The sequence below is a fragment of the Gymnoscopelus braueri genome, assembly GCF_963280865.1.
Source record: "Gymnoscopelus braueri genome assembly, chromosome: 7".
Classification (NCBI taxonomy): domain Eukaryota; kingdom Metazoa; phylum Chordata; class Actinopteri; order Myctophiformes; family Myctophidae; genus Gymnoscopelus; species Gymnoscopelus braueri.
The window spans coordinates 34,434,914-34,454,621 of record NC_137608.1 but is presented as its reverse complement, the minus strand read 5'-3'; the positions used below and the strand labels follow the sequence as shown (position 1 = coordinate 34,454,621).

The 19,708-nt window shown below is 41.7% G+C and overlaps 1 protein-coding gene across 1 annotated transcript in view; it reads left to right on the top strand.

The window, feature by feature from the left end:
- Nucleotides 1–279: 279 nt before the first annotated feature.
- The window catches only part of slc4a5a (solute carrier family 4 member 5a), a gene marked incomplete at its 3' end in the record, with an annotated part of 25,960 nt that continues 6,531 nt past the window's right edge, over nucleotides 280–19,708 (top strand). The window contains exons 1-16 of the mRNA XM_080433168.1: nucleotides 280–347; nucleotides 678–838; nucleotides 1,799–1,948; nucleotides 4,712–4,807; nucleotides 4,937–4,992; nucleotides 7,808–7,965; nucleotides 8,089–8,176; nucleotides 10,314–10,468; nucleotides 10,842–10,955; nucleotides 11,773–11,947; nucleotides 12,807–12,940; nucleotides 15,851–16,122; nucleotides 16,601–16,662; nucleotides 16,997–17,188; nucleotides 17,899–18,012; nucleotides 18,448–18,609. Of these exons, the coding sequence (XP_080289294.1) occupies nucleotides 295–347; nucleotides 678–838; nucleotides 1,799–1,948; nucleotides 4,712–4,807; nucleotides 4,937–4,992; nucleotides 7,808–7,965; nucleotides 8,089–8,176; nucleotides 10,314–10,468; nucleotides 10,842–10,955; nucleotides 11,773–11,947; nucleotides 12,807–12,940; nucleotides 15,851–16,122; nucleotides 16,601–16,662; nucleotides 16,997–17,188; nucleotides 17,899–18,012; nucleotides 18,448–18,609 (2,142 nt within the window). The 5' untranslated portion in view covers nucleotides 280–294. The remainder of the gene's footprint in view (nucleotides 348–677; nucleotides 839–1,798; nucleotides 1,949–4,711; nucleotides 4,808–4,936; nucleotides 4,993–7,807; nucleotides 7,966–8,088; nucleotides 8,177–10,313; nucleotides 10,469–10,841; nucleotides 10,956–11,772; nucleotides 11,948–12,806; nucleotides 12,941–15,850; nucleotides 16,123–16,600; nucleotides 16,663–16,996; nucleotides 17,189–17,898; nucleotides 18,013–18,447; nucleotides 18,610–19,708) is intronic.

The window sequence follows — 19,708 nt, the reverse complement described above, 5'->3', positions numbered from 1 at the left end:
AATATAGAATAACTATCTCCTCACATCAGAACAATGGGATTTAGGTAAAAAATCTGTGAAGTTTCGCTTGCTTGCTGGTATTGTGTAATGACTTTCCTTGCATGCTAACAAAGCAAAAGTATTTTGTCGCTGTCGGTGGAAACCTTGTATGTCCAAAACTGGCAGTGTGTGGATCTTTGTCAAAGTTGAAAATAATGTTGCGTTGTTTGTGTTGTAGTGTCTCCAGCTGCGGAGCGGCTTCGTTACATCCTGGGCGAGGAAGATGACCAGCCCAACCCAACACTCTTCACAGAGATGGACACTCTGCAGGGCGAAGGAGATGAGCTGGAGTGGAAGGAGTCTGCCAGGTGACTGGATGATTCACACACACACGCACACGCACACGCACACGCACACGCACACGCACACGTACACGCACACGCACACGCACACGTACACGTACACGTACACGTACACGTGCACACGCACACGCGCACACACACACACACACACACACACACACACACACACACACACACACACACCATGCACCTTTTAACTTTTTTCAGAAAAGCCTGCTATGACAATGTTCAAACTTTGCCTGTATTCTCCTGTGCAAAGACAAACCTCCCAGGTGTGTCCTGTGGATTTCAAATCGCTCGGAAACTGACATGATGATGATAAATTCTTTGCTTCAGGTGGGTGAAGTTTGAGGAGAAGGTAGAGACGGGGGGAGAAAGATGGAGCAAGCCCCATGTGTCCACTCTATCCCTGCACAGTCTGTTTGAACTCAGGACATGTCTCCAGACAGGCACAGTGCTACTGGACCTGGACGGATACTCACTACCTCAGATCGTTGGTGAGACACCATTCAGTTTAATATTATCTTATTAAAGAAGGATTATATGCTCACACTGTCTTTATGGCTATTGCATTTGTAAGGCCATTTGAAGACATTTTCACCGAATTAGAGCAGTACTTTAGAAGATGAAGTGGAGAGAATGACAGTCATTAATCCGGTTCCAACCTATGACATTACAGTTAAATTAAATTCATGTAGCTGGTGGTCCTTTCCTGAGAGTCTTTCTGTACATGTAAAACTATGGAGTAAGATTCAATATACAGAATGTACTATGAACTAGGTCTGTGACTGTCTGTGATGGGTGTGGTATGTAGCTATAGGCCACCAAAACATCCCAGATGAGACAGCTCACTCAGCATCAAACTTTCTTGGTTGGTCACATTGTTTTATTACATGTTCACTGTAAAGTAAAGTTTTACTTTAGTTTTTAACACAGACTCAGGTGTAAAGCTGCTCACAGAGTGCTCTTTGAGTCACTGCAGGCAATGCAACTCACGGATGTCATTGTGTTTTCTTGATTTGTAGAGCTAAGGTTAGAAAATTCATGAACCAATACTATTCCAATGTTTTAAGAAAAGGTATTTGGGTTGAAGGTGGTTTCAAGTTGCTCTTTGACAGTGTCTGGGTTCCTTCTCATCACCAGGCAAGGTTTTTATTCAGACTTCAGGGAGGAATGATAATCCGATCTCTGAATTTGAAAAAATATATATATATAAAGCCGACAACAAAGACAACTTTTGATGGAACATCTAATTACAGTACCCATGTTATTCTTTGCTATTGTACTATAGTACAAAAAAAACCAAGAAAAGAACACTCAGTTACACACACATTTAAAGGACCACAATGGTAATAAGCTCTCATGCTTTTTTGTGTTTGTCCTTTTGACAGATAGAAATACAGTATATGGTCATGTATGTGAATTTTTGTCAATAAATACAAATCTGTATTTTCCAGATGAGATCATCGAGCGGCAGATTCAGGAGGGCTTGATATCTCCAGACCTGAGAGAGCAGATCAGCTTTGTGCTGCTACGGAAACACAAACACCAGACCAAGAAGGGCATGCTCAACAGGGGGGGGAAATCCAGCGCCCCTGCCACTCCCAGTGAGTTTCAAATTTGAACAATAAACATTGTCAAAAAAAATTGTGACGTAATACGTACATACGTCACAAATGTAATTGTTTAGTTCAGTGGCACTCAAACCTTTTAATTTCATTAGGCCATGGACTCCCACAACTGTTGTACAGTTGTACACTATTAGCCTGGGATCCAGCTGATTCGCTCCGTTTTATCTCACAATGCAGTGAGAAAAAAAAGTCTACCGAATGGAGCAAATCAGACCTGTGGGAGTCCATTTGGTTCTCTGCATGTTTTCATTTCCTCCACTATGTCTCTTAATGTTTTTTATTTTTTATTTATCTGAATCATTATATATCACGAATCTACTTTTTGGCAAATAAAGGGAACTAGAACTAGAGGTCAGATATCATGACCTTTAGTTAGCTCTGGTCCATAGCATTAGAAGGAGTTCTCCTTAACGCTATGGTACTTTCGATTCTTTCCACTTTTTGGTTACTCCACAGTGCCCTCTACAGATCTGGTCAATGGAATTTCCCTATTGACCAGATTCTTTCTTCCGGTGAAATATTTTCCTTTCTGGTCAAAAAGTGTATTTTAGACGTGAGGTGGGGGGCTCAGAGTGTTCCCACTTAGTAGAGTAGGCTTTCAACTCCATAAAACCGTCTTTGTTTTGGTGAGTAGCAAAAGTGTATATATTTTTTTTGCTACAGACGAGAGGCTGTGCTACCGTGGTGCGAGGGGAAAGAACCGAAAGTACCATAGCGTTAAGGAGAACTCCTTCTAACGCTATGGACCAGAGCGAACCTCTAGTTATGTTTATCTGCAAGTTTGACAGCAGCAGAAGACTAACCCTAGCCTGGTAAAGCCCCTCCCTCCGGAAAATCTCATTTCCATTTGATTTCAGGAAGAAATAAATTACAAATGAGATTTCCGGAGGGAGGGTTTACCAGGCTAGACTAACCCACCCACCACAAAAACACAGCAGTTTTCTCCTGTGCATCCTCCAGTCTATTGTACATGCATTAGACATGAGTAATAAATCGCCTTTACTTGTGTTTCCTACAATTTGTCTATTTCAATAGATTTTCAGATAATAAAAAAAAATCTGAATTTCTAAAACTTTTAAGAAACTTTTCAGACAGAATGAGAATAGCGGATTTACAAGCTCAAAATGTGTTACATTGAGCCGTGTTGTGAGCATGTGGAATGGCTATTTTCACTATTAAATAGGGCTAAATGGTTCATTCATAATGTGTTTTTTGTACGTGTGAGTCCCGGGCAGACATCGTTTCACTGCTCCAGATAAATTGGAAGAGAGATGTGATTTTTGTTGTTGTTTGCTGGTTAGATATGGGCTCTAATGCAACGGAATGTTGGTGACGGATTATACAGCAGGCTATCAATACTTGAATCTTGGCGCTGATGGATATTATATCATTAGTGTGGAACTCAGGAAAAACACTTCATTGGTTATAATAAGTATGCACCAATTTAATGACCCCGCTAGACCATTTGTCAAAGCATACTCGCCTAAGAGAAGTCAATATATTCAATCCCTATGTAGTACATGTACTACATACTGTTAGTACTCATTGAGTGTTTGTTCAGTAACTTGAGTCTCCATGTCTCTCCAGCTCTTTAATAAACAGAAAATGCATTCAGGTCGGGATACCAATGTTATCCAATCAGGGTAGAGAACCTTTTAGACAGGATATATAGATTAAACAAGTGAAATTGGAAGTGAGGACACAAAGAAGTTAACCGACAAAACTTTAACTGGAACACTATAATTGAAGCTGATAAATGGGTACTCTCCCCTGATTGGCTGAAATGCTGTCACCTACCTGAAAATGTAGTTTATGTTTATTAAAGAGCTGGAGAAACAGGGGACCTCTGTTACTGAACAAACACTCAACCTACCTGCATCTACTAAACGCTACTCAACATGAGGCCCGCGGGTCACATGCTTAATTATTTTGTGGCCCTTTATTGCCATAGCAATTACCAATAAAAACATAGTTATTCTCTTAATTTCTTTTCACTGAGGACAAATGATTAAATCACAACAAAGGCAAATCATCAACAGTAATGATTAAAGAACAATTGTACCTTAAAAGCTTTTATGGAGGAAAACAACAGGCCAGTGTGCCATCTTGGCCAGAGAAAATGGGCATTCTGAATATATTTACCATGCGCTGATTTATTGCAACAGCAATCTGTCCACATTCTGTTCTTTTCACATTTTGTGAATGAAGCCTAATCATTTTGTAACTTAATCATTTGATATCATGACCATGTCCAACGTTGTTTGGCCTCATAGATCAAAATATGGCAGTTTTCTGCGTGTTTCCTTAATTTAAGACTAGCCATGTAATCTGTTACAAAACTTTTTTTTAAACAGCAGTGAAATTAGTCGCTACACACATCCCTAATCCATGTGGCTTGAAACCCCAACATAATATTTTAGGCTGCATTTTGCTGTGTGGCCCATGTGCAATGTTGAGTAGCAGATGGCCATTGAAGCTCTTTGTTGTCAGTTGAAACATTTCTTTCCTATTTAAATACCATTCATGCCAAGTTGTGAAAACTACTTGCATGTATGTAAGATTTTGTGGTAGACTTTTAGTTTCTGATGTCAGGAGCAAAAGTAAAGCAAAAAGGAAAGTAAAAACTCAATCTCTGCCCTGTCGCTCTGAGTAATCACGTCATATGTGCTGCAATTCCCATTATGACATGAATGCAGCTCATCACTGCTTTGTTCTTGTGCGTTTCTCTGCCCCCATCAGATCGAAGTCCTGCACCGTCCCGAGGTGGAGCAGGGGCCCGTTCCACTGAAGACCTCCGCATTAAACAGCAGCAATCTGCTAGCTACGGTCGCCTGCGTGAGTGTCTGTCAGTTTGTCTGACTGTCCCCCTTTTGTGGATATGGAACAGAGGTTATATCATTTTGAAGCTGCGATCAAGTAAATGCGATGCAAATTGAAGTATTTCTGTGCTGTGTTTCCTTCCAGGTCATGCCCAGAGTAGAAGTATGAATGACATTGCTGATACTCCCGGCCCTGACCAGGTGACTGACATCAATCAATTGCAGGGTTCATTAAATAGTGGTCAAAATAGGAACAATTTAATCATGTAGTGACAGTATTTCTTCTGTATCTTTACAGTACTTGCTGCTATAACATCTATACATTTCTGACATCCATGTGTGTATGTGTACAGTATGTCTGTCCCGGGCTTCGCTCATTGGCCAAACCAACCCATCGGCCTCACGGTTTGGCCAAGCATTGCATCACTTTTGTGCTGCTGCGTGTGTGTCTGTCTGTCTGTTTGTCTGTCTGTCTATCTATCTGCCTGTCTGCCTGTCTGTCTGTCCTGGGCTTCCTTGATTGGCCCCAACCCATCGGCCTCAAGGATTAGCCCAAATATGCGTAACTTTTTTGCCACTGCACCAATATAAGTGGTAGCACCGTGCACAATAGAAGTCCATTCCAATACAGAGCAATGCACAAATGGACTGTATCTGTATATCTGTCCGTCTGTCTGCGTTTCTCTCCGTCTTCCAGTTATGCCCATGTCATCAAAGTGTCAGCGTTTTTGATGACATCATATGTGTACCGCATTAGGTACCTGGACAATCCGTGCAATGGGTGCTCTGACAACAAGTACAATATGTACAATGGGTCACGCTTTCCCAACTTACATGTTATTAGTACTGTGGTAACGGGCACCACAATGGGCTCTCTAACAACAGGTACAGCGAGTTCTCTGACAACAGGTACAACACGTTTTGCATTACCGAGTGGAGCATGCATTCCTAACTGGCATCATCCCCAATTTGTGCGGTCCCCGAGTAGGCCACTGCCCAAAGGGCAATTATTATTATTATTAATATTATTATATTGTGGTTGCCTATATGGGCAACCACACTAATAATATGGGTTGATTAAAGCCAAAAACATTAGAAAATCATGCATTTATAGAAACAGATAACCATTACCTAATGTGGGCTTGATGTAAAAGTAATGTTTTCAACATATCTTTTGTCTTTAGGCTATCTGTATTCATGTCTCCCGGGAGGATAAAGAGGGGGTTGATGCCTTTGTTTTCCATTTGTCGCCTGTTATTGGCAAGATAACCTCTCACTAAGGGATTGTGCTGTATTGCATTTGTTGTCCAATGAAGCAGCTAGAAGCAGGTTTTTTTTTGTGCCAGCACTCATCAATATCTCATTGTAGAATAGGTTACAGACAGTGATGGAAGCGGCATGTAGCTACATAATTCTCTCATTTGTAGGGAGGGTTCAATACAGTGCCATTAGGAGCTGTGGCAATGTAAGGACATGCCCTTGTTATCTGGGATTACAAAGCCACAAAACGAGACAGATCAGGTTTGTGTTGGAACAGGTCACGCTTAAATGTATTGCCAGAAGGATTGTGAGAGGCAGCGCGCAAAAATAAGCGGGTTTCGTGTGAATGGGGATTTGATTTGGAGGACACTGTGTAAATGGTTTAATTAAATGAAAGGTATAGTCTGCCAGAACAAGCATCTCTCGAAAATACCTGTGATTGGTTCAGAGGCTGGGGATTGTAAGGAAGTATTTATATGCCTTCTCCAGGTCACTTAACAATTGACAAGCAATTATTTTGAAGTGTGTGTGTATGATTAATTTTGTCAGTGTGTGAGTGCGTATAGTGCATGTGTATATACTTTTTACTGTATTTGTCCCTTTCTGTGTGTGAAAGAATAGAGTCCGCACACTGGAATAGGCTTTCACTGTTGTTCGCTTCTGCCCTACACATGGTTTTAAAATGTTTTTGAATGTGTGTGCTTTTCTACTTGTTGATTCCCTTTCTTTGTGTGCCTGTGTTTGTATTTATGAATGTGCAATTATATAAAGTGGAAGCATGTGGATTAGTTTGTGCACTGTGCATTTGTCTTTGTGTGCGTGCCCCGTGCGTGCGCGTGTGTGTTTGCGTGGGTGCATGCATGTGTGTGATTGCACAGGATACTTTTTTTATACACATGTATTGTACACAGATATTTTTTGTCTTTCTGTGTTTCCTGTCTGCTTTGCAAAGTAAAATCCTCAGTGTTCATTTATCCATTTCTAACTCTGAGAGTTTTCACATTTGCAAACTCTCAGGGTTAAGGATTTTACTATGTGTTCATCTATGTGGGGTTCCTACACACATGACACTTTGTATGGATCAATATGAAACCGGCATCGGGGAAACGTGTCACTGTCCCGTCCGTGTGCATGCCACCTCACATGTACAGTAGCAGCTGATACAGGCTGTGGATATCGACACTGAGCGTTCATTGATATTGAACCGTTGTCCAATTTACACCACATCCTTGTGTCACACAGGTCAGGCTAGTTGGGGGGAGAGGGGTCAGGGGTGAGAGGGGGAGAGCTTGATCAGCAAGAGAGAGAGAGAGAGGAGGGAGAGAGAGAGGGAGGGAGAGAGAGAGACTATTTCACCCATGCAATAACCCTGGCAAACCTGCCGCATTTTTTGCTTGTGTTCTATAAACATGGGCTTTGTTGAAGGTGCAGTCCTGGCTGTTAGTTCCAGTTTACACCTTGTTTTGACTGTTTACGTTTTGATGGTCTGGACTGGACCTATGCTGGTTTACTATCCAGCAGAACTCTCCCATATAAGATGGTGATGGTGAATTGACCATCACATGATATTCTCACAGACCAGTCCAGGACAGTCGCAGATTGTTCCGAAAACAGCTGAACTTCAATGTTCAATCATGTTTTAGCTAACTCGCCTGCCAGAACACGATCATTTACTTAGTCGGGGAGAAAGCTGAGCTGCATTTGAACATTTGGACATGATGACCTAACTTTGTGTCCCGCCGCTCTCTCGTTGCAGCTTAAGAACAAGTTCATGAAAAAGATACCCAGAAATGCCGAGGCCTCAAACGTGCTGGTGGGCGAAGTGGACTTCCTGGATAAGCCCTTTGTAGCATTTGTGCGTCTCTCTCAAGCCACTACGCTAGGAGGCCTGACCGAGGTTGCTGTGCCCACAAGGTACGGCCTCATTATTATTATTATGTGTCTGCCCTGACTATTATCTGTCTGTCGCCTCCGTCTAATGAGGTCATTTTCACAGACACACGTACTTGACCTTTGTTTTGTTCTCTGATGTGTCAGGTTCCTGTTTGTCCTGCTGGGCCCCCAGGGAAAAGCTAAGTCTTATAATGAGATTGGACGAGCCATCGCAACCCTCATGGTCGATGATGTAAGTGGCCATCCTTATCTTCTTCTTCTTCTTTCATATATATATTGTTTTTACTTGAAGTGTTCCTCTTAAAGGTTGGGTAAGTGATTGTTTTGTTAAAATACGTTTTAAATAGCGCTATATTCTGATAGTAATCATTGATATAGAGTGTTTTATTCAGTAACAGGGGTCTCTCCGTCTCTCCAGCTCTTTAGGAAACAGAAAATAAATTTTCAGGTCAGGATACAAATGTTATCCAATCAGGAAAATTCATACAGGACACAGGATAAACAAATACAATTGGAAGTAATGGCACAAAGAAATGAGCAGACAAAATTGGAACTGGAACACAAAATTTAAGCGGATGAATGGGAACTCTCTCCTGATTGGCTGAAATTTGCAACCCACCAGATTTTCTTTCCTTCTGTTTGTTAAAGAGATGGAACAAACACTCTATAGCGATGATTACTAGAATATAGTGCTTTAACCTTTTAACAAAAACCTTTTGTTTTTACCCAAGACATATATCACTTACCTTGCATTTAAGATATACGACATCATTACCAAAACACAAGATTAAAAGTAGCATCATTGCCTCTGTGTTGTACCATACCTCTGTATTTGTGCCCTCCGAATCTCGCTGCTCCTAGTATCCCTCAACTAATCAGGGAGGCTCTATGAACTTGAACTTGAAATGTGTTGATGGACCTGCCTGTCAATGTCAGTCATGCATGCATGCATGACTGACAGGCTGTAGTGGTTCAGACTATGCAAAACCTTGTTCAAAACGGCAGAAAGCCAGCATTCTCAAAATTGGAAAAAATAAGAATAGAAGAACAGATAGAGTCAGGCAGGAAGGTATGATAGATCAAAAAATAAAACAAATTTGTAAATATTTGAAGACACCCAGCTTTCTCTGTTTATGATTGACAGATACTGCTATTTTTCCATAATATCTTGTTACCTTGTAAGTTGTAACATTAAAGTTACCTAGTAGTACTGGATCCCACAAGAAATGAGATAAGCATGGTAGCATGCTCGTATCCAGCCACTTTTTTTTTAAACAGACAAAAAAATTATTATGGAAATATGCTAAACAAATGAGAATTATGTCAATGCACTGTTGTTGAAGAAAGATGAACCTACACTGCTTAGGACCCTCAAAGATTTCATGCAATTATATTGTGTATTAAGCACTTTTAACCTGGCATCCTAATTTTGGGCATGACAATTTAGGCCTGTCATCATGCCACATAGGGCTTAGGGCTTAACCACATTACCCTATTCTGTGCAGGTCATAATAGCGTTGAACGTTCTGAAAAAATAAACTAAATTTATTGTAAAAATAGGGGAACATTGATGATTGGTGATTTGACGTACAACAAAGTTTATTTTATTTATTTTTTTGCTTTTTCTGCCTTTATTAGATAGTATACAGTAGTCTAACAGCAAATGGGGAGGGAGAGAAGGGGTGACACGCAGCAAAAGGTTTTATCGGTATCGGGATTTGAACCCGCAACATTCTGTTAGGCCTAGGTGCCCGGACCGCTACGCCAGCCCTCCGGGCCGTACATCAAAGTTTATAGTGGAGCAATATTAGCGGTCCAGGGTAAGATCTTGTCATGGAGCCGAGAATTCCGCACAGCTTCTCTTGTGTGAAAGTGAGATAATAATCCCCTCGGGGCTTCTAGACACATATCACCGCGAAACTGGCAGATTACCTAGTTTCAGGCTGATTCATGACACTGACCTGCATCCTGTTTCGCTCCTGTCACAGTCACAATTGCTGCTGCTTATCTCTGGCAGAGGAGCCACTTAGAATTCCGAGCCTCATGTCAAGACTTCAATATTTATCACACAAAGAAATCTATAACTCATAAGGTCTTTGAGAGAACCTGGCAGGCATTTGGTATCTCTCACTCTGAATGTATTAACTGTGTCTTTCGAACAAAGTAATGGACAGCCCCTGTACAGTCTGTACTCAAAAAGTCACTGGTGATTTTTTACTGTGTATGGGCTTGTCAAAAAGATTGCAGATCTTTTTGATTGCACCGATTCCTTCCTGTCCCTCGATTGCTGCTCTCTCTTACACCCCTCCTACACACACATTACCCTCCAATAATGCTTCTCCCTCGGCTACTTCTCTATCAATCTCCAGCTCTTCAGTGATGTAGCATATAAGGCCAGAGATCGTGAGGATCTGATCGCGGGAATTGATGAGTTTTTGGACGAGGTGATCGTGCTTCCACCAGGAGAATGGGATCCCAAAATCCGCATCGAGCCTCCAAAGAAGGTCCCCTCGGCTGACAAAAGGTTTGAAAAATCTTCAGCTGATGCAGTAATTCACCCAAAACCCATTTGTAGAAAGCCTTCTGTTTCTCCTGCATAATATGTAGTGTGTTCAAGTTCATTTCATTCAGTACATTTTATTCTTTTTACTTCATAATTTTTGTTCATATATTTTTTTAATTAGCTATACCTGTGTCAAATGTTTGAGATTGGTGCTGTTTAATACAGGTATAAAGGGGGAAAAAAACGTTCTTCCCACTCAGACATATTTAATTTATATCTTCAGAAGTCATAACTCTTAAAACAACTTTAACATGTCGTAGCAAGTTTGAACCTTTAGCCAAAGAAAAACAAAAGACTAAACTGCATTCATATATCCCTGTATCTCTCTCCACAGGAAGTCTGTAAATGAGCAGGGCCTAATGAACGGTGCAGCTGGAGGAGGTGGAGATGGAGATGAGGAGATGCCTGTACCTCATGAACTGGGAGAGGAGTTGGCATTCACTGGGAGGTATAGGCTCAAAAACACTTAGCGAGGCAGGCGATTTAGGCTCCGAAGTCCGAACCCATCTGTACTTGGCAGTGGAGAGGACATTTGTGTCTGTGATTTAAGCTGGCAAAATAGGAAGTTTACTTCAACTTGATTTCAGCTATGTTTACCAAATGGTGAGATTTGTGTCTGACCTGTCACCTAACCTACATTTGGCCAAACTTCTAAACTTCACCCAGCAGATGCCTGTAAATCTTTGCTGTGAATGTCAAAGAGTCATTTTAAATCTAATTGCCAATCGTATGAAGCAGTTTTATTTGTGTTTGATTAATTGCTTGGCACAGTGCAATCAATGGAACACCACCAAATGTGTTGTCTCTCTTTATCTGGCCTTGCAGGGAGACTCAAGGGAAATATATGAAAGGGGCATTTTAAAAGTTATTTCACCTTGGTTTGGAGGTGACTGAAGTGGAGAAACAAATCAGGCTCTAAGAACTGAATAATTATTTGGCTGGAATCTATGAGTTTTTTGTTTACTGGAGTTTTGATTGCCCACATACAGTTTAAAACAAAGTGACTTTAAAAAAAACAAAAACATTCTGCTACATTTAGATGAGCCAGAGCACAGGCTAAGGGTTGATCAAAACAATCATGATTTGTGCACGGTCCTGTGGGTTTGCATATGCACGCTTGTGTGAGCAGGCATGTGCTTACTTTGTGTGTGTGTGTGTGTGTGTGTGTGTGTGTGTGTGTGTGTGTGTGTGTGTGTGTGTGTGTGTGTGTGTGTGTGTGTGTGTGTGTGTGTGTGTGTGTGTGTGTGTGTGTGTGTGTGAAACAGGTTCTGTGGTGGTCTGTGGCTGGACATTAAGAGGAAGCTGCCATGGTTTCCCAGTGATATCTACGAAGGTTTTCACATCCAGTCCATCTCTGCTGTTCTGTTCATCTACCTGGGCTGCATCACCAATGCCATCACCTTTGGAGGCCTGCTGGGAGACGCTACTGACAACTATCAGGTGAAATGACAAGGAGCACATTTTCAACTGCAACTGGCTTCATGCACCTGCACACTGCACACTGCACACTGCACTTTGGTTCATGTTAGGTTAGGTCCATTTTGATAATCAGGCAGCCCCATGTACTGCAAACACTCGCACGCCCATGTGCACACAAACTTTCAAACTTGTCACTTTCACAATACAGTTTACCATGATTTCATTTTACAGGCAGGGGTCAAGCTGGGGATGGCGATTCATGTTCCACCTACTGTACCCCCACCCACACACACACACACACACACACACACACACACACACACACACACACACACACACACACACACACACACACACACACACACACACACACACACACACACACACACACACACACACACACACACACACACACACATACATACACAAAAAGACATACATGCACAAACACAAAGGGGAATCACTTAAGTGGTGAGGTCTGTGATTGATCACATGTTGTCAACTTGAATACTGCACTTCCGTTAATGCATTCACACACACACACCGCCCACTTCTGTCTGTCTATCATTAATCTGAGTTCCCAGAAGTTCTCTATCATCATCATCATCATCGTCGTTGTCTGTCTGTCTGTCTGTCTGTCTGTCTGTCTGTCTGTCTGTCTGTCTGTCTGTCTGTCTGTCTGTCTGTCTGTCTGTCTGTCTGTCTGTCTGTCTGTCTGTCTGTCTGTCTGTCTGTCTGTCTGTCTGTCTGTCTGTCTGTCTGTCTGTCTGTCTGTCTGTCTGTCTGTCTGTCTGTCTGTCTGTCTATCCATTCCACAGAATCCTTTTCCATAACAGCTCATGTATCTTTCTTCATGCCCCCCCTCCTCTCCCTCTCTCAGGGTGTGATGGAGAGTTTCCTGGGTACTGCTCTGGCAGGGACAGTGTTCTGTGTGTTTGGCGGTCAGCCCCTCATCATCCTCAGCTCCACAGGACCCATCCTCATCTTTGAAAAGCTGCTCTACGAATTCAGCAAGTGAGCCTCATGAGCCCCTGAGACACAATAACCCACAGCTGTACACAGAACAGAATAGCAGCTAACAGCCGGTGGATGCTCTGTTTGTTATGGTGTCTTGTGGGAAATGGATATGACAGATTGAATTAAACAGATATCCACATACAGCTGTCAATACTTTATTTATATAGCAACATTTCAACCCAACAGGCATCTGCCTGATGAACATGCTGTTGGGTTTAAATGTTGCTAGTCATTGGGAGTATTGGGAGCTGTATTAGCTGGTGCGGATATCCATTTCCTTCAATCTTGACTTTTATCCTGCACCTATACAGTAGCTAACTGTGTAGTACTGCATGTATGTGGCAGAAACATCAACGAATCACTGTTGTTGTAGGGAAGTCATCGTTTAAAAATGCTCTAATGCTGCATATTTTTTTTGGGGACATTTTATGCTTTACTTAGTGTGAGTGTAGAGAAAACCTAGAGATGGGAGACATGTAAGAGATGATGTGTTTGAACTTAGGTCCTTATGACTCATATGGTGTATAATTATAAGATATGGTCACTAATTGACGGCACCAGTAAAAATGCTACATATCTAATTGTGGGGGAATTAAACAAAATACAAATGATGTTCAGTGTTATAATTATGAGAGTCCAGTCCAACTATTTCATTAATAATGGGCTCAGGTCAGGTAAAACATTAATTGCTTCTGCTCATCAGATATTCTTAGCATGCACGCTGCCAGCATATTTAATATTGCTATGTATGAATTATGAATGACAGTATCTGAATACATTTGTGTGCACCTGGGTCACATAGCTTGGAAATCATTTGAAAATGTTTTAATATACTTTGTGCACCAGGTGGGTGAGACTCATTAATCACAGTCAAAAACTGTTTGCCTCTGCCACTGGCAACACCTGCGCCTGATTAGGGACAGGTTAAATACCCTGTAACCCGGGCAACCTTGGCCTTGACCATGCCCTGCGGTGACGTCATTGTTTTCAAAATAAATCAAAACTCCAAAGTGCTTTACAATGTACATTACATTCACCCATTCGCACACCGACGGCGGAGGAAACCATGCAAGGCACCAACAAGCTCATGGCGATGCAGTTAGGTTTTCAGTGTCTTGCTCAAGGACACTTCGACACTCACCGAGCCGGGGGGATCCGGTGATCGAACTAGGAACCTTCCGATTCCCAAGCGGCCGCTCTACCTTGTGAGCCGCTGACCCCCCCCCCCCCCACCCCCCGAAGTGGAGTGAAACAAATCAACAAGTATAGGTCATTAACCCATTAAGACCAGGAACGCATCTGTGTCATTTTAGATTTTTAGCTATAACCATTATTCTATACTTTGACTAATCAAAAATAGCAGATCTACAAGCTCGTAGCGCAGCACATCTGCTATTTTTGAAAAATCTTGAACATTTGTGCAAATCTTTGAATATATCTTTTTTAAAGCCAAGATTTGTAACTCAAATCTTTGCTTCTGGCGGTCCCTGGAACTAAATATTTCGATATGGGGGTCCGTGGCCAAATGGGGGACCTTGACATGAAAAAGGTTTGAGCACCACTGATATTTTTATAGCGACATAAGTTTTTCAGAAACCTGTTAGGATTCAGAAGACATTTGTAGATTGCCGGATTGCCGGATTGAATGGCTTAAATGACCCCTGAAGTAATAGGGGCATGAAGTGACAAGCTGAACATAATTATGGTCCGCAACCTATGGATCCAATTTGGATCCAACTTTCAGAGTTTAAATTAGCACTCTGGATTGTGTAGTGTGTTTGATTTACTCTGTGGCTGCCTCAACCCGTGACCTGGAGAGATTGGCTTCTATTTCAGCCACATTGGGTCTGACCGGGGCGGTCTGTGTCTGCTCTCTGGGCTTTATGGAGCACTTCTATTTCACAGACATTCACGAGAGTGGTCTGCTGAATGCCTGTGACCTTATTTGTCACTTTCACAATACAGTTTGCCATGATTTCATTTTACAGGCAGGGGTCAAGCTGGGGATAACGATTCATGTTCCACCTACTGTACCACACACGCACGCACGCACGCACGCACGCACGCCCGCACGCACGCACGCACGCACGCACGCACGCACGCACATACATGAACACACACATACATGATATACATCCATCTCTCCACCCAAAGATGACACACATCCGCTTTAACCTGTGACGTTTTGTGAGCTTGTAGGTGCGCTATTTTCACACCAAAAAAATCGGACTACCTTTTGAAAATGTTTCGCCTATAATGACATGCACAAATTAGGGACGTCAGGGATAATGTGGTTAAGTTCAAGACTGTCCCATTGTGAAGTCTGGTCTGCTGCCATGGCACGAAGCACAATGAATGGTAACAACTGACAAACTAAACAGAACATGTAACATTTCCACTCATGTAATGCATTCAGACAGACATATTATGTCTGTCTTGCCTCAGTGTAGTTTATACTCTGATGAATGAGCATTAGCTCCAAAAAGTGGCAGTTTTGTGCCATTAATTTAATCCACTAATGGAGTTTGCCATCCAGAATGTATGCGTATTTTTAGAACATATTAAATGGTCTCATTAAAATTGTATTATGAACACACTGAATATGTAATAAATGAACCATGTAGTGAAGCCATGGAGAGGACAGTCAATCAGTTACTGTACTGTCTGCTGAGCATATTTATGGCACCCTAACCATACCCGATAAATTTGATTTAATCATACATGCTGTTTTTATTAGACATAATACTTTAGTGAGACATGAAGCTTCAACACAGGTCTCCAACCAGAACTAAACAAGGGATGTTCAGATTATGTGGTCATCACACTAATCAACCTACCTCCGGTGTATGGTGTCTTGTCTTGTCTTGCCTTATCATATCTTGAGTCTCTTTCTGACCTTTAACTCAGGAACAATAGCATCGACTACATGGAGTTGCGATTGTGGATCGGCATGCACTCCTGCCTGCAGTGCTTTATTTTGGTGGCATGCGACGCCAGCTACGTCATCAAGTACATGACGCGATTCACAGAGGAGGGCTTCTCCAGCCTCATCTCCTTCATCTTCATCTCCGACGCCATCAAAAAGATGGTGGGCTCCTTCAAGTATTACCCCATCAACACTGACTTTAAGCCTGACTATGTCACAGCCTACAAGTGTGAATGCCTGGCCCCAAGCCCACGTGAGTTCAACCCTCGTCTGACGGATGGATGGATGGATGGATGGATGGATGGATGGGTGGATGGGTGGGTGGATGGGTGGATTGATGGGTGGATGACTAGCTATAAAGAGAGACAGACAGACAGATAGTTAGTTAGATAGAATGTAGATCAATTGTAGATTCACTCACATTTCATGTTTTGGTTTCAACAGAAGAAAAGTTATGACATTGAGTTCTGTAACTGATTTGTCTTCTGTTTTTGCTTTCACCGCACGACAAACACTGACTGCTTTTTTCCCCGAGTGAGTATATCTTAGTTTTTATGCATGGGACTCAGTGTGCTTTTTGTAGTGTCAGAGTCCAGCCGTTGAATTCTCATTATGTAACTAATGTCTGTTATCCATTTCTCTTTCCTGTTTTGTTTTTCACTGCCCTTTTCTATCCCATCATTTTCTATTTTGTTCCTGTCTCTGTCTTCAATCTCCCAATTTATAAACAGTGGCTTCAATGATCTTCAATGGTTTAGTTCCAGTTCCAGATAACAGCTCTGCTCTCTTTGGGGTAAGTGCTTGTTTTTATTCTTTGCCGTAAGCTACAATTATGTTCCAAAGAGGTTGTCATAAAATATTCATATTTTAGTTGAATGTGTATAATAGATTTTACTGGCTTTTAGTTCCTCACTGCGCTAAACATTTTGTTTATAGATAGCCAGTGGAGATAGATGCATTACAGTATGTGAAAAATAAGGCTACTTTGCTCTCCTTTGTTCACATTTATGTATTTCTCGTTCTTTCTCACCTTCTTATAACTCTTCTTCTTGAATATAAACCTCCTTTATTTGTACCCCTCTCTCCTCCCGTTCTCTGTCCTGTGTCCTTGTTGTCTCTCTTGCCAGTTGGATTTTACAGCACTGGACTGGACCCAACTGAGTAAGAAGGAGTGTGTGAAGTATGGAGGCTCCCTGGTGGGAAAGACCTGCAAATATGTCCCTGACCTGGCTCTCATGTCCTTCATCCTGTTCTTTGGCACCTACTCCATGACTGTCACCCTCAAGAAGTTTAAATTCAGCCCTTACTTCCCCACCAAGGTGAGCTGATCAATGGACAACATATGGTCCAATTTGGCTTGAATCATTTCTAATCCGACTGATCCTTTCAATGAACAGCACTTTGCAAATGTGTTATAAATAATATTGCATAAATAAGCCATTTTAAAAAATTGTATTCTGAGAGCATGGAACAAATTAAGTTGTGCTTTTTCAGTTTTTCACAGGTAGATAGATGTTTTCTTATCACTCTCCATCCCTTCCTATCACAGTCTGTTTGCGTCCATCCTCTCTTGTTCTATATATCGTCGAACCCCCTTTCCAGTCAACAATGTTCCTTCCCCATGCCTCTGTTAGTGGTGATGTGGTTAACACCTCTGCAGCCACATCCAGATCCTGTAAAATGGAGTGGAGTGGACTGTCCACTCTGGAACAGTGTTCCTCCTCAGATCTTCAGCAATAACTGTTTAGGTCTCCTCAAATATCTGACACTACATGCTGCTCACATAACCAGAATCCTGTCTCGTCACATGAGCTGACAGGGAGAAAATAAGCCCTCTATCACTCCACACCAAGGCTATTTGACACACTCTGGCTCCACTTTTGATTCTGAGGAGGAAATAGAATGACATTTGGTGGATGTCATTTTAATCGTTTTTTTCCCCCTCCCCACTCTCTCTCTCTCTCTCTCTCTCTCTCTCTCTCTCCCTCTCTCTCGCTCTCTCTCATCTTTTTTTCTGTGCTATCATCAGATCAGGAAACTTATAAGTGACTTCTCCATCTTCATGTCCATCATGACATTTGTGGGGCTGGACATGTTGGTTGGTCTAGCAACTCCCAAACTAATCGTTCCCACAGAAATAAGGGTACACTTCAGTTTTAAATATTTGTTATAATTTTGTCAACCGCAGACATAAACTACTTACTAGCCTTTGGAAAAGTACAAATTGTTTGAGCGTTTTCTGTTAATATGTACTGTAGTAAGAGTATTTGTGAGTGTGAGATTTTTTGGCTTTTACTTTATTAGTGTACTTTAATATTGAGCAACTTTATGGCCTATTTCTCGCCTAAAATGTTACCAGAAACTCTTTCTGTTGGACTGTGCAGGTGAAACAGAGATTGTTTACAGACAAGCCGCCATTGTCCTTTTAGTATTGTTCTTGGCTGTGGAGTAATTTAGAATTGTATAAAGGCAGACTTCTTAGCCATGGTATAGTTATTATACCACACCTATCAGCCAGTCAGATGAGTGATTTGACTAACCCATTTTATAATGTTATATATTATTGTGTACCCTCTAGCCAACTCGGCCAGGCCGCGGCTGGCTGATAATGCCGTTTGGTAAGAACCCATGGTGGGTATACGTGGCTAGTTTCGTCCCTGCTCTCCTCGTCACCATCCTCATCTTCATGGACCAGCAGATCAGTGCTGTCATTGTCAACCGAAAGGAGAACAAACTCAAGGTAAGGCTGTAATACTGTGTTGATGACATAACAATTAAGCCATTTGCCTACGGACAGCTTGTGTCCCAAGCTGAAGATCAACATTTTATATGAGCTGGTGTGTACTTTCTTTGCCTTGGTGTACACACATTACCGTAGACACGCTGTCCACAAACCTGAGCAAGTCTTCATGACAATCATCTCTAATCAAACTGGCCAAAAAAAACTAAACAAAACAAAACACCAGAAATTACCAGTTGGAGTTCAGCCAATCCTCAATGGAGAGTTTAAGTAACAGTGGTACATTGTTAGCATTGTTTCCATGTCATGCTACTGGTGCATGATCTTCTTCACAAAGACTGCAATTATGCACAACACAGCACCGGATGCCAAGAAGCAGAAACCAGCTATAAGAATAGATTGCTGCTGGAGAATTCTCTTTGTAATAATGGGGTAATCATACAGCAGAGAGGAGATCATCAAGTGACAGCCAGGCAGTGACTTCTCATGTGAAATTATGCCAGTGATGAAAGTGGTCCTCAGTTTCTGGGCTTCCACTGCTAATAAATGTTAAAGCTGCAATCTGGAACTCATTTTAATGAATTAAATAGTTGTTTTAACCAATCTGCATGGTAGAGTATATTAATACAATATAATTATCCCATCTGCAGTGGTTGGAGGTGGTCTCCCTACGCTTTCATTGACAAATGTGGACCCTGGTGTCAAGTAGGATTACTAGTTGACAAGTAGTACTGCCTGGAGCTCATAAGTGCAATATCTCTCATGTTCAAGCTGGGATTGCCTCTTGATGAGCAGTAGACATTTGGTCTCTCAAGCAGGAGGCATAGGTTCAAATTCTGGATAGGACATAAAAGTTATGGATTGCAGCTTCAACAAAATATGTGCACATCTAATAAAAGACACCATTTATAAATGCTGGGTAGTGATGAATTAAAAAAAATTGTGCCTTTCACAAAATATAGTTATCACATTCACGTTTTTACTAGTTTGGGTGCAAACATTGTGGCTAGACATACAGTATGTGTTAACATGGTGCATTGTTTGATGCAAAATAGACCCAGTGATGTACAGTACATAGTACAGTACAGCATGGGTTCCC